Source organism: Periplaneta americana, chromosome 8 (assembly GCF_040183065.1).
Source record: "Periplaneta americana isolate PAMFEO1 chromosome 8, P.americana_PAMFEO1_priV1, whole genome shotgun sequence".
NCBI lineage: Eukaryota > Metazoa > Arthropoda > Insecta > Blattodea > Blattidae > Periplaneta > Periplaneta americana.
This window is the reverse complement of record NC_091124.1, coordinates 136,026,666-136,043,049: the sequence shown is the minus strand read 5'-3', so window position 1 is coordinate 136,043,049 and position 16,384 is coordinate 136,026,666. Positions and strand designations below refer to the sequence as shown.

The 16,384-nt window shown below is 36.5% G+C and overlaps 1 protein-coding gene across 5 annotated transcripts in view; it reads right to left on the bottom strand.

Moving 5' to 3' along the window:
- The window catches only part of TTLL15 (tubulin tyrosine ligase-like 15), a 177,574-nt gene that overhangs the window by 36,736 nt on the left and 124,454 nt on the right, over positions 1 to 16,384 (bottom strand). For 4 of the 5 annotated variants that reach the window (XM_069833690.1, XM_069833689.1, XM_069833685.1 and 1 more), the window contains one exon: positions 1,399 to 16,355. The exons of the other annotated variant lie outside the window; for it this stretch is intronic. In XM_069833690.1, the coding sequence (XP_069689791.1) occupies positions 16,245 to 16,355 (111 nt within the window). In that variant the 3' untranslated portion in view covers positions 1,399 to 16,244. Of the gene's footprint in view, positions 1 to 1,398; positions 16,356 to 16,384 lie in introns of those variants that run through there. 5 annotated transcript variants of the gene reach the window in all.

Here is a 16,384-nt window from a genome sequence, read left to right as displayed (position 1 = left end):
TTAATCCTTTCTACTATGTAGATGAGTTTCTTAACATAAATTCATACGAAATTGTTTTTTAATAAAGTTATTTAGAATAGTTACAATTATTACATAAGAGTGAAGTGTTTTAATTAATTTTGGAGTTTCAAAATGTTTTGTGTTTTCATTCTAATTACCGTTTTCAATTATGTTTTTTTTTTTTTGTGACGAAGCCTATCACTGTATGTTTAATGGCTTAATAAACTGAATTGAATTATCAATCTTCTTAATGTATCCAGCTCTTTGCTGACAACATAACTACCTGCTTGTATAGCAATCAGCCATTTCTCTCGGTCTGTTACCACAATAGAGTGCTGCAAACACTGGGCAAAGACTATTTTTTTTCTGCTTAATGGTGCTTCATCGAAGAAAAAGTGTAATAAAAGTTTTGTTATATTTAACATGTACAATCATCTCTTAAATGTTGGTGCATCAGTCCCCTTCCACCCTGTATGTGGTGAGATTCATGGTCCCTCACATCTCACAATGATATCACGTAATTAATTCACAACTATCAAACACATTCCAAGAAGTAAATATGATGTTATTAGTTGATTTTTTATTTTAGTAGGTTATTTTACTACGCTTTATCAACAGCTTAGGTTATTTAGCGTCTGAATGAGATGAAGATGATAATGCCAGTGACATGAGTCCGGGGTCCAACACCGAAAGTTACCCAGCATTTGCTCATATTGGGTTGAGGGAAAACCTCGGAAAAAACCTCAACCAGGTAACTTGCCCCAACCGGGAATCGAACCCAGGCCACCTGGTTTCGCAGCTAGGCATGTTAACCGTTACTCCACAGTGTGGACTGTTTTTAGTTGAAGAATTAAACACTCAAGTGGGAAAATACCATGAAATGGCTACAAATAAGTGAACACCCTAAAGTGACTCACTATTTTGTCAATCAGTTCTCTTGCTCTTTCTAGGTACATTCCCAGAAAATACTTCAAAACAACTATGTCATTTGAATCCAGGGGCGTATTTTGCGGGCTACCGGCGGTAGCCCAAGGAAATTACAAAAGAAAAAGTTTATAATATAACATAATGTAATAATTTTGTATTATTAGTTTTACCATAGTAATTAAAATTAAAGTAATTGTTAGATATATTTTGTGTAATAATAGGGTCAGCGGTAGCCCAAACCCTTTAACCAGTATACGCCACTGTTTGAATCAAACACACTACTGAGCCTAATCATGAAGATAAAGAAGAGGAGGAAGAATGTGATAGTTGTGATACAGACGACTTTCTAATAGACCACAAATGTCTTTCATTCTTGAGTTGTGAACATTTTTATCATCCAACAATGAAAATTTCACAAATCGTTAAAAGAAATCCTTCTAAGGTCATATCTACATAAATAAAATATAACACTTTCAAATATTGTTTTATTGTAAAATTATGAACAGTAACAAAATTTATAAAATAATATATAATTAGAATAACATAAACATTTTTAACTTGTATACAAAAATATATATAATGCTTTAAAATTACATTTTCTTTTCATAGAGCCATTACAAAAACCTATACAGTAGCCTATCTACACCAAACTTAACCATAATCCAGAAATGAGTCCATGAACACAGTGGAAAGGCACAGGAAGACCACAAATTTCATATTGACATCTTCATTATGTACCATAAACAGGGTAATACTGAACGGAGAATAATACCAAACAGAAGAAACGTTAAGAAGAGAGTGTTGTTGTTTACCTGTTAACATCAGTCAGTCAATATTGTGCAGTGCTTGCAAGAGGTCTGTGTCTCATTTATGTACTGCTATACAGCTGGTTAAGTTTCTTCTTTCATAAAGATCAGAAAAAATAAACTTGTACCTTCTGAATATATTTCAGCAGAGAAACACACATTTTCAGAAGCAAAATCAATAAAGTAAGAGGTATTTTCCGCGCAACTTATCTAGGCACTTGGGATCCCTAGTGCTCTCTCGCTGCCCCGCAGCTATCTGCTGGGACCGTCGCTGCAGCAGTTGTATGTACAGTTGTCAAAAGAAATAGTGGCCGCTCTCTAGACACAAAGTTCCCTTCGGGTTTCTCTGCTACAATTCGGAGACAGGTGATGTTACATGTTCTTGGACCACGTGGCCTGATATCTACAGCCAGAATGAAAGTTTTTGCGTGTTACTCTGTAGCGTAATGGTAGCGTTTCGGCCAAGTGTTCGTAAGGTCGTGCATTCGAACACAACCTAATGCTTTTTATGTTTTTTTTAGGAGAGAGAGAGAAAATATAATTGCTTCTGTTTCTTTTATGACTGTTTTAGTAATTAACATCAGGTTCATGAATGTATTATGTGTCATTATTTATTATGACATTATGGCTGCAAATGGAAAGAAAGATTATATTCTCAACAAAAACATCTTTATTGGCATAAACAAAACAAACTTACAGACATCTGCCTTAAAAAATTAAAACAATTAAAAGTTAAAAAAAAAATAAATAAAAAAAAAACAAAAAAAAAAAAAAGAACAAAAACCTACGATTCAATATTTAGTCCATCTTCCTCCCATCTCGATCACATCTTGCAGTCGAGTGGGCATGGAATCGACTAGTGTTTTCAAATACTGACTGTTCTCAGTCACGGCATCCCAGGGACCATGGACGAGCTTCCACAAATCATCAGGACGTCTTGGAAGGGGATTGGGGCAATTTTTCCGCATATGCTTCTTTACTTGTGCCCACATATTCTCTAAAGGGTTCAAGTCTGGAGAGCGATGAGGCCAGTCTATCAATTCAATATCCTGTCTCCTCGCAAACCAGTCCTGAATCAATTGAGATGTGTGGACGGGATGATTATCGTGCTGAAATTGAAGAATTCCAACATGACACAGATACTCTACCACTGCGGGCATGCATGGCAGCATATCTGTGGTCGAATCAGGTACCAGGAGAACGATATACAAGAGTGGGTCCTTCCTTTGTAGTAGAAAAGGTGACTTCATTAAAAAGATTACTCTTTTCCAATCCTGATCACCATTTCCCACTGCAAAGACTAAACTCTCCTGTATATGCTCTTCCTTATGAACTTCCCTAGGAATGGCATGTCGAGATCTCAAATTGTTGGCCCTTAAACGATTTCTCATGGTCTGGTCATGGCCAGGGAAATTAACAATTGCCTTCAAAGTAGCAGCAAATGAAAGGGATTCCTTTCAACCTCTGCCACTAATCTGGCGTCCTGTTGTAGTGTTGAAATTTTTCTTCTACCACGCCCAGCTTTTCGGCCAAAAATTTGTCGAGCATTGATAATTTTGCACCCATCTCCAGGCTGTCCTTTCTGAAACGTTGAAATGCCTATCTGCTCGGATGCCGAAAAACCAAGATGAACCACAGCCCGTATTATACTTTCATTCGTTCCTACACCTCTTTGTGGAGCCATGTCAGTCAATGTCACAGGCAGAAATGGCGTCGTGGTTTCCTCAGAGAATTAGCCTCTACCCAGGTCTTAAAATAACAGCAAAACATTCATTATACTAAAAACATATATTCTTCAATTAGGAAATAATAATATAAATACTTGTTAAGAGTCTTATTAATAACTATATCATTTTCAAACATAAAGTCCACAGAGTTAAGAAGAATAAAATTATTTTATAACCTCGACCTCAATGTCGTAATTTATTTTCGAAAAATCTGTATTGAACTGTATCCACGCAATACGTCCTTAATCATCCTTAATCATTGCTGCTGTTAACATTGCTGCTGTTGCAATTGGTATTACAACTACAAATATTATTGTCATAAACATAACCTTTTTATATCATTATTAAATATTCAGAATATAATTGAAATGAATGTTCAGTTGTGTTTCTGACAATGTGCTGAATTACGTTAATACCAGGTAAATGACATAGCTCAGTCGGAAGAACTTAGGAATGTTGGACGTCGTGAAATTCGGAATTGAAATGTCAACATATCAGGCTCAAATCCTCGTGACAGCTTTCCAATTTATTATGTTACAGGATAGTATAATGTAATAATATAACAATATAAGAAGAAAAAACTAACACTCTTATTAGGCAGCTGTATTGTTCTAAACCTAACATTAAATTTATATTACTTATATCGCTAACGAATGATAACAGAATACAAATGATAATTTGGATATTATTTATATTGCTAATGAACGATAGCAGAATGCAAATGATAATTTGAATATTATTCATGTCGCTAAACAACGATAACAGAATATAATAAATTATAACTTGAATATTATATATATCGCTAAAGGAACGATAAAATATAAATAACTTGAATATTATTCATATCAATAAAGAAATAATTTTAATATTATTTATATCGCTAATGAACGATAACAGAATGTAAATGATAATTTGAATATTATTTATATCGCTAATGAACGATAACAGAATACAAATGATAATTTCAATATTATTCACGTTGCTAAAGAACGATAACAGAATATAACAAATTATAACTTGAATATTATATATATCGCTAAAGGAACGATAAAATATAAATAACTTGAATATTATTCATATCGATAAAGAACGATAACAGAATATAAATGATAATTTGAATGATGCAGTATTTATATCGCTAAAGAACGATTAAAAAATAAAATGAAAACTTGAACAAGGCCCGAACTCACAACCTTCAAATCATTAAGGGAGCTCTTTACCGCTGGTCTATGAGGAGCAGATATGAAATGATTCCATAGTTCCGGAACTGCTTCTAAAAGCACATGCATCGTGTAACATCGCTGTGATCCGAAGTGGACTTAGAAAATATTTGCTGTTCACGAGTGCGGCCACTTTTTTTTTTTTGACAACTGTACAGTTCCAACAGAGGCGTATACTGGTTAAAGGGTTTGGGTTACCTCTGACCCTATTATTACACAAAATATATCTAACAATTACTTTAATTTTAATTACTATGGTAAAACTAATAATACAAAATTATTACATTATGTTATATTATAAACTTTTTCTTTTGTAATTTCCTTGGGCTACCGCCGGTAGCCCACAAAATACGCCCCTGAGTTACAAAAACATCATTCGGTATTTAATTTCAGTGCATTCCATTGGATATGGTAGGTGAAAGTACATGGTTTCACAAAATAACAAACATAAATAAATTACATTTTTCTTTTTCTGTGTGCTATACAGTATGATCACAACTCCAATTGTTACAATATTCGTATCTGGCCATGAGCTACTGATGGTAAGCGATGCATGAAGTCTTTAAACTAGAAGCACAGATCTGTAGTTGCTGGGTTTCCAAAAAGTTCACTTTTACATACAGTCATTATCAATATTCTTCTTCTTCTTCCTCCTCCTCTTCCCTTCTCCATTATTATCATCATCATCATCATCATAGTCATCACTGCTGGTGTCGTTTAGATGTATTATAAAATCCATAAATTATTAGGAAAAACACTTGAAGCAAGTAAAGAGATACGTTTTCAAATAAATCCCGAAAAGACAAAGTATATGATTATGTCTCGTGACTAGAACATAGTACGAAATGGGAATATAAAAATTGGAAATTTATCCGTTGAAGAGATGGAAAAATTCAAATACAGCAACAGTAACAAATGTAAATGACACTCGGAGGAAATTAAAGGCAGAATAAATAGGGGAAATGCCTGCTATTATTAGGTTGAGAAGCTTTTGTCATCCAGTCAGCTCTCAAAAAAGCTGAAAGTCAGAATTTATAAAACAGTATCAGTTGTTCTTATGGTTGTGAAACTTGGACTCTCACTTTGAGAGAGAAACAGAGGTTAAGGGTGTTTGAGAATAAGGTGCTTAGGAAAATATTTGGGGCTAACAAGGGTCAAGTTACAGGAGAGTAGAGAAAGTTACACAACGCAGAACTGGACGCATTTTATTCTTCACCTGACAATTAGAAACATTAAATCCAGACATTTGAGATGGATAGGGCATGTAGCACGTATGGGCGAATCCAGAAATGCATATAGACTGTTAGTTGGGATGCTGAAGGGAAAAAGACCTTCGGGGAAGACGAGACATTGATGGGAGGGTAATATTAAAATGAATTTGAAGGAGGTGGGATATGATTACTGTAGAGACTGGATTAATCTTGCACAGGATAGGAACCGATGGCGGGCTTATGTGAGGGCGGCAATGAATCTCCAGTTTTCTTAAAAGTCGTAAGTAAGTAAGACATTTCTCTTTCGCCTCTTGATCGTAACAAATAACCACTGACCTTATTACCTCCCTCTCCTTACTATGTACGCTATATTAAAATTAAATTATGGTTTATTTAACGACACTCGCAACTGCAGAGGTCATATCAGCATCACCGGTGTGCCAGAATTTTGTCCCGTAGGAGTTCTTTTACACGCCAGTAAATCTACTGACATGACCTTGTCGCATTTACACATACTTAAATGCCATCGACCTCGGCCGGGATCGAACCGGCAACCTCGAGTATAGAAGGCGCATATAATCTTGTTGCATCTCGTATTACTACCGGCCACTGCATAAATATGTCTTCACAGAAAGCAAAATTACTGTAAGTACAGATCACACTAAGCAAGCAAATGTATTTTACCCGCCTCGTAGACCATCCTTCCCTCTCATGTCCCGCTTACCTCTAGAAGCGACCCCTCTACTCCTCGCGCCTCTCTTTTAGCTGCCCAGATAAGTTTCGCGGACAGTAAGATATTTATTATGTATCGCTTTTTGTTTAGATAAATAATAACACTGAATGATTGTTTTTATTTATTTAATTAATATTCTATTATTTATTTTAATTATTGATTAAATTTACTTTCAGCAGTACCGAATAATGCTGAGGCCCTACAAAAAGAAAACTAGGCCCGGAAGTAGACGAAATTATGATAGGGAAGCTATGGAAAAACCATTAGTAGAGGTGAGAACCTTTAAATTAACTTACACTCAAGCTTAAAAAAAAATACAGTGTGCCAAAATGTACACTGCATGAAATAGTAAACAAAAAAACGTAAAAGTTGGAAGACCAACTGTGCTTAGTAACTGTGAAGAGAACAACTAATAGATGGACTTGTTGACTGTGGAGATTGGGGTTTTCTATTGCGACATTATGATGTAAGGTTAGTGGTAAAGGGGTTTCTGGATAAGCAGGGAAGGCAAGAAAAAAGATTTATCATCAACATGCCAGGAGCCGACTATATGAAATCTCTACTGAAAAGACATCCGGAAGTCAGTGTCAGAAGACATTAAGAGAGCTAGGTCAGCAATCAATATTTTGACAATCTAAAAATATCTGTTAAGGAGGTTCCACCTCAAAATGATGTGAATTAAGACGAAACCAACTTTACGAACGACTCTGGTAACATAACTGTAATTGTAAGAAGATGTAAACATCCAGAAAGATTACTGGATACCACGAAGATAAGATGACAGGAGATGGGAAGATGCTGCTACCCTATGTGCTTTACAAAGCAAAGCATCTTTATCCTATGTAGGTTGAAAATGGACCACTAGGGATTGCATACAACAACAGAGAGTCAGGGTGGTTCGACATGAACACACTCAAAAGCTGGTTTACATCGGTATACCTTCCCTATCTAATAAGACTGGACTGCCCTAAAGTTCTGGTGGGAGACAACTTGTGCAGTCACATAACAGCAAATGTCATTCGTTCATGCAGAGAAAATGACATTAGGTTTGTTCTACTGCCTCCCACTCCACACATCTCTTCCAACTACTCGATGTGTCATTCTTCCAGCATGGCGTGAAGTTCTCTCAACATGGAAAATGAAGCACGGAGGAACATTAACAAAGTCTCAGTTTCCTTCTTTGTTCGAAATGGCCCGGACGAATATTAGTGACAATGCTGCGAAGAACATTCTCTCAGGATTCAGAACATGCGAGTTGGTCCCTTCAGATCAACATCAGATTCTAAGGAAGTTACCAATGGCTACAGGTTCGAGTTTGCAAGAGGAACCAGGAAAGAGTTGGACTGAATCTTTCGTCCACAACCATTTAGGCCCAATTACATAAAACTTGAGATATCTACTACATAGCTACCCATTTTATAACATTTTTCTAATGGATAAACACACGTCCATTTCTGAAAGCAAATCTACTGATGAATAACAATGCATTGAATAGGAAGTTACTTCTGTTGCTAGTAGATGTCGACACATGTATTTGCATGGTTGTATCATGGTTGAATATCCATGGTTAGATTCTCTCCGATCATGTGGTCAGGGGCATTACGTATTACTATTTGACGAAATGTAAAATAAAAGTATTGCTATCGATATTAATTACACAATGGCTGCTAAACGTGGAAAGAATTTAGACGATTTTGAAAAGAACTTTCAATTGCCAATTACAAGCATATGATCGAAAATAAAAAGACCAATTCTGTAACCGTAAGAACAAAAAACAAAGCATGGGAAGAGATCACTATTAAATACAATGCGTCTTCCCGTATAGGGCCACGCTCTGCAAAGCAGCTTCGGCTCTGTACAACTGCATGAAAAAAGCAGCTAGAAAAGATTTAAACAGAGACAAGGTAAGAATAATTTTAAACATACAATGCTCGTCTAAAATGGTTAATGTGTTTCTCTTATGACAATCCATATAAAATATTCGTTACTGTTCAATTAATTGCAGATGGAGAGGTACAAAACTGGTGATAGGGTATTCATTCCTAACTTGAGTGAAACGAGTTCAAAAAAATAAACTTACTTCAGCCTCAGTTTGAACCACTAGAAATGGCATATGATTCAAGTGCACAATACTTTGGTCATGGTAAGTCACTATAAATATATGCAGGAAATCAGTCCATGTATTGTGGGTCCCTATCACCATGGCATGGCGTATCCTCAGGTTTCGGATCGAGGAGACTGCCTCCAGATATGGAGGGTAGTTGTGAATATATTGAATAAGCAGTCGTGGACAGCCGATGAGGGGTGGTCCTCCAGCTTGGGGGTTGGGTGAAGGACTAACAACCCATCACCGTAAAAAAACAGCTTGTTACGAAACCTAACAGTAAACCTCGGAATGGGACTGATTCTCTGGCACGACCACAGCAAAGGAATAAGGTTTTGAGATTTGGTACTTGGAATATTACAAGTCTATATAGAACAGGAAGAGTAACATTAGTAGCAAAAGAAGTAACTAGATATAGAATAGACTTTGTGGAAGTACAGGAGGTTAGGTTAGATGGGAACGGCATAACACAACTAGGAGATTACTTGTTGTATTATGGGGAAGGAAACGATAATCACCAATTAGGAACAGGATTCTTTATTCATAAAAGAATAAAATAAGCAGCAAAAAAGGTCGAATTTATCACTGATAGGTTATCGTATTTAGTCTATCTTTAAGAAGGGGGACAAGACTAACTGTAGTAACTTTCGAGGACTATCACTTTTGTTGATGTTGTACAAAATGTTGTTCAATATTCTTTTGAGAAGATTAACTCCATATGTAGATGAAATTATTGGGGATCATCAGTGTGGTTTTAGGCGTAATACATCAACTATTGATCAGATATTTTGCATTCGACAGATAATGGAGAAAAAATGGGAGTATAAGGGTACAGCACATCAGTTATTCATAGATTTCATAAAGGTATATGACTCGGTTAAGAGAGAAGTTTTATATGACATTCTTATTGAATTAGGTATTCCCAAGAATCTAGTTCAATTAATTAAAATGTGTCTCAGTCAAACGTACAGCAGAGTCCGTATAGGTCAGTTTCTGTCAGATGTGTTTCCAATTCACTGTGGGCTAAAGCAAGGAGATGCACTATCACCTTTACTTTTTAACTTTGCTCTAGAGTATGCCATTAGGAAAGTCCAGGACAACAGAGAGGGTTTGGAATTGAACGGGTTACATCATCTTCTTGTCTATGCGGATGTTAGGAGAAAATCCACAAACGATTAGGGAAAACACGGGAATTTTACTTGAAGCAAGTAAAGAGATAGGTTTGGAAGTAAATCCCGAAAAGACAAATTATATGATTATGTCTCGTGAGGAAAATATTGTACGAAATGGAAATATAAAAATTGGAAATTTATCCTTTCAAGAGGTGCAAACATTCAAATACCTGGGAGCAACAGTAACAAATATAAATGATACTCGGGAGGAAATTAAACACAGAATAAATATGGGAAATGCCTGTTATTATTCGGTTGAGAAACTTTTATCATCCAGTCTACTGTCAAAAAACTGAAAGTTAGAATTTATAAAACAGTTATATTACCAGTTGTTCTTTATGGTTGTGAAACTTAGACTCCCACTTTGAGAGAGGAACATAGGTTAAGGGTGTTTGAGAATAAGGTGCTTCGGAAAATATTTGGGGCTAAGAGGGATGAAGTTACAGGAGAAAGGAGAAAGTTACACAACACAGAACTGCACACATTGTATTCTTCACCTGACATAATTAGGAATGTTAAATCCAGACGTTTGAGATGGGCAGGGCATGTAGCACGTATAGGCGAATCTAGAAATGCATATAGTGTGTTAGTTGGGAGGCCGGAGGGAAAAAGACCTTTGAGGAGGCCGAGACGTAGATGGGAAGGTAATAATGAAATGGATTTGTGGGAGGTGGGATATGATGATAGAGACTGGATTAATCTTGCTCAGGATAGGGACCAATGGCAGGCTTATGTGAGGGCGGCAGTGAACCTACAGGTTCCTTAAAAGCCAGTAAGTAAGTAAGTAAGGAAATCAGTACTAAATATATGAACATCCCAGTAATTTTACACGTTAAATTTTTATGTTATTACGTTTATGTTTAATTTTCATTGTGAATGGACCTTAAATTTCAATACTTTTTATTGTTAGACAATGTGATATACGAAGTAGAGGTGGATGCAGCTGACTATTCAGGAACATCTGGAGCACAAGACAATCAAGAAAGCCTGTGTGTATTAGAAGATGCAGTGCTTCGTATTTTGTACAAAACAACCAGAAGAGACTGCAGTACATCAACCTTCAACAGCCTGTACACAATCAACAGTATCATCAGTCCCTCATCTTACAACTATCTCAACACAGACAGCACTAGACACAATACCACACCCTTCAACTGACATATCACAGTCAACACCAACTACCACATAGTCTTATCCTACAGCTGGAACTTTACAACAGAAAGGTACTGTACGAAAGTGCATAAACAAAAACAGTATGATCGAAATAAAACTGAAAAAAGCAGAAGAAGAAATACGTTTAATGCAAAAAGAACATAAGGTAAAATTACAGTATATAGAAATGGAACATAATGTGAAAATGCAATTAATTGAGTATGAAACTGAATTTAAAAAACTAGAGATCGAATACAAGAAAGCTGAATATAAAGCAAAATGATTTGGATTAGGCTATGTTTTGTAATTTGTGTCCAATAAGTCCCATTATATTATAGGTATTAATTATTTCCAATTCGTACTGCATTCCCTTCAGTATCATTGTTATGAACAGCATGGTCATAATCCACGTCAGGTAATTGTTCATGTAACTCATCCTCTCTTCGCCATGTTATGTAGTACAGCTGTTGCTACTATTACAGCTGCTGTAGTTTGCAAATTTTGTCCTCATCCCTAAAGACAAGCAAGGAAACCTCCTCTTTCATATTCCAATTGTTCTCTCCACACAATTCCTTGTGTCTTTGTGTGAGCTGTATTGTACCTGACTTCAGTCGCTGTTCCTGGATTAATAATGGGTGTCATAAGATACCTTCAACAAGGATAGGCACTATCACCAAGAATATAACTGCTATTTCTGTCTCTAAACGGGCACGAAGATGTGAAGAATCGAAAACAGTACTGTTGAGCCTTGCCTTCGGGAAACAATGTCACATATTTCTAGCTTTGCATTACACACGACTTGCACATTCAAAGAAAAATATCCTTTTCTGTTTCTATACACTGTGGCACTGTCTCCACCAGGACACTGAATTCGCACATGTGTACCCTCCACACATACAAGCACACCAGGAAACGCAGCAATATTAAAAAACTGTGTTTTAGTGTCCGTCATCTCTGCATCAGTTTCTGATATTTTTACATAATTGGGTCGAAGTAGGGCGATGTAATAATTCTGCTAGCTGTAGATTTATTAACATTTAAACTGTCCTCAATCACAATCTGAAAACTGCCACATGCATAGAAATGAAGACATAACAGCAGCTGGTTCATTCCTCATATCGCCATATTGCTTCTTGTTCTTGGTTCCAGATGTGGGCTGATTTCATGAAGGAGATTCGTTACAAATTCTTTCGATAACCGGAATCGTTTCTTCAATTCACCATCGTCATATACATCAAAAGGGTTATTTCGGTCACGAAATTATCGCTGTCGTATCAGCATTAACATTTCTTCTTCTGACGAGGAAGATGATGATGATGAGGATGAATAAATGTTCATCTTGCTATTAATACAATATTTACTAGTAATTTGTAACATTTACACTTTCACCACATTGTATAACTTATTCAGTGGATAAAGAGTTATTCCTTCATTTTTCAGGGGATAAGTTATTCTGAGATTTATACACTGGATAAACTGCTAAATTCACACACAAATATTATCGAATTCATTTTAAAGATTTTCCTCATTGGAACATGTAATAATTTAACAAAAGTTAAGTGAAGTTTCTCTTGTGTGCAGATACAAATTTATAACACAACTACACAAAGTTTCAGAATATCATTAAATGGCATTACAGGTAGGTAAAAATTTGTAGAATCTTCACAGATTTATTATATATATATATATATTATATAGATCAGAAAAATTACGTGGCAGGTACCAAATACTTAGATGATATCAAAGTACGTAAAATTCATTTACAATATTCAAAATAATGTATTTACTAATATACTAATATCTTACACCCTCCATCTTGACGCCGGCACAGACATTCTGAAAGCAGACTTGGTCAATAGCAATCCTTTTGCACTGCAGGTAGCCCATTTAAATGCCCAAAGCTTAATATCACACTATCAGAAATACTTCCCATCTCGCTCCTTTGAACATCCACGTTATCCTCATTTCTGAAACATGGTTAAAACCTTCCCTCTCTTCCTCTCTAGTGGATTTACCTGGCTATGTTCTTTGTCGAAATGACAGAGTTGGAAAAAGAGGAGGTGGTTGTGCTGTCTACGTGCATTCAGACCTGCAACCAAGAGTTTTACGCCAGTCACCCAACCAATATGCAGCTCATTCCGAATTTATGCTTATAGAAATTTTCGCTTCCTATCAGAAATGTTTAATCAGTGTAGTATACAGGCCCCCCCAGACTTAGTATGTCGACGGAATTTGAAACCGCATTATTGGACTTATCACCACATTTTGAACATGTTCTAGTTTTGGGAGATTTCAATACCAACTTGCTAGCCACCGAGTCACCCGCCACTCGAGAAATTCTGACACTGTTCGAATCGTATAATATGATTATTTTACCACTTTTGCCCATGCATCACACTGCAACATCCGAGACGTTACTAGACCTGATTATTACTAAGTACACGGACAGGGTACTGTCATACGGACAATTAACTGCACCAGGCACATCTGCTCATGACATCATTTACCTAACATATTCACTACAAAGCCCTAAAATGAAGCCAAATACAATAACTTTCCACGACTTGAAACGCATTGATGAGACTAGTTTCTTTGCAATAGCAATTGCCCTGGCACACGATCTGGACTGCACACTCAGTGGATGACAAAGTGGACATTCTTAACGGACTTATTGTGTTACTGTATGACAAACACGCTCCACGGAAAACTAAACGTGTTAAAAGGTGCCCAGGACCATGGATGATAACTAAGATAAAAGACCTGATGACCAACAGGTATGCCGCTTACAGAAAATGTAGATGGGATAAAACTGATGACAACCTACGAAATTACAAACGACTAAAAAATATGACGAATCAAGAAATACAAAACACCAAACTGAAATATATGCAAGGACTAACTGAGTCAAATGTAAACACTAGGGACATGTGGAAAAATATTAACTCAATGGGATTTGGAAATACAAAAGGACAGACACAACAAATCAGCATCTCATTAGAACGCCTCAATGAACACTTCACTACTCCGCGAACTAACAGTATTGACCATAACACACAGCGACAGACAATGGCAGAACCTCAGATAGTTGACCCACTCAGAGACAGATTTTACTTTTCATACGTTACACCTATGGCCTAAACAGATTCTACTTATGTACCAAGAGGAAAGAGGAAATTGGGAAGACCACGCAAGCGTTGGCATGAGACCATAACAGATCCTGTAGGGTCTAATACATGAAGGATATGATGATGATGATGACGACGTTACACCTATTGATGTGAAGAAAGCTCTTAAACGCAACAAATCCAAAGCGACAGGTTCTGACGACATTAGTATCTCAATGATAAAGAAACTTATTGACGTAATCTTACCAACACTGACACACATTTTCAAAGCTTCGCTGACGACATCCATTTTTCCTAAAGCTTGGAAAAATGCCTTTGTGCGCCCTATACCCAAAGTTAAAACGCCGACTACGCCCAACAACTATCGACCTATTAGTATTCTACCTACCTTATCGAAGGCGTTAGAGAGGATAGTACACAGACAACTCATTGACTACCTAAACAGATATGAACTCTTGGACACACATCAGTCAGGTTTCAGGACTCGACACAGTACAACGACTGCACTGTTGGAAGTAACGGAAGACATCCGAAAAGCTATGGGCAAACGTAAAATTACAATACTGACACTACTAGACTTCAGTAAAGCATTTGACACTGTAAATATGACTTACTGACGAGAAAATTACGATCACTCCAACTATCAGAAAGCACAGTTTCTTGGTTCTCCTCTTATCTCAGCGAACGTCAGCAGTGTGTTTGCATTGGAAGTCGAACATCCTCATAGCGTATCGTTGATTCTGGAATCCCACAGGGATCTGTTCTATCACCACTACTATTCATTATTTACGTAAATGACATCCCTTCGACTCTACAGGACTGTAAGCATCTTCTTTACGCAGACGATTTACGAAGAAAGTTTGGTTTAACTCTCAATGCAAGAAAATCACAAGCAATCCTAGTGGGACATCAACCTGCTCCTCCAGTCAAGTTAAACGACACAATAATCCCTTTTGCTTCCTGTGTTAAAAACCTTGGAGTTTACTTTGATACGCATTTAAACTGGAATAACCAGGTAACCCATATTACCAAAAAAGTGCTTTCCATACTACATTCCTTAAACAACATTCGAAAATTCCTTCCGCTATCACTCAAGAAAATACTAGTGGAATCACTAGTAATGCCCCACTTCGATTATTGTGATTTTCTACTGAATGACCTCAATGTCAACCAGTCGCAAAAATTACGTGTTCATAATTCTTGTGTTCGCTTCGTCTGCGATGTCTGTCGCACTGATCACATTACCCCATCCTTCCAAACTCTAAACTGGCTACGGCTTAACAAACGTAGAAATTTTCATTCTCTTGTTCTCCTTTTCCAAGTCCTTCACACTTCTAAACCTACCTACCTACCTTGCCTCCCGTTTCAGTTACTTGTCATCATATCATAATCTCTTCACACGCACGCAAAATAACCGCATACTAGCCATACCAACATATAAGACATCGTATTCATCATCATACACAATCTCGTTCTCGCGCTTGTGGAATACCCTACCCAGTGACATCAGAGACTGTCGGAATTTAGTAGCGTTCAAAAGCAAGCTTATTAAGCATTTTCTTACTGCATAGAGTAGGTTTAATTTTTACTTAATTAATAAAAAAAATGTTTCTCTCTTCTTAACTTTTACAATAAACTGTCTAGCTTTTATTAATCAGCTAATCTTTTAGTACTTTGATTTTTATTGTATTTGTAAATTTAATATTAATTGTAATTGTATTCTTAATATTGTAGTTGTAATCCCCTCGTAGAGGGGAAGGGAAGGCCTGATGGCCTTATCTCTACCAGGTTAAATAAATAAATAAAAATAAAATAAAATAATAAACATCAGATCTTGCTGATTTCTATACTTCTCTCTAAATGAAGTTCAAGTAGCTGCTGGTCAGAACATAACATTACTCTGACTGGACATTTAAAATTAATGATTATGAAGCTTTATCAAATGTTCGGTCAGGGGAACAAAGTTTCATTACATGCAAAGCAGTATCCTGGAGACAAGAGCCACTTAACATGATGCTGACATATACTTCATGAAGTCTCATTTTTGTTAGATAATGAGGTTATGAATTAGCACCATGTTTGATCAATGAGACATTTGCCTTGAAACCACCGATACATCAGCTGATTTTCTGGAGAGTATTCTTCCAGTTTGACACCCTTCTTTGCTTCCTTTACAGTCTGCAACAAAATTTTATCATCACTCAAAA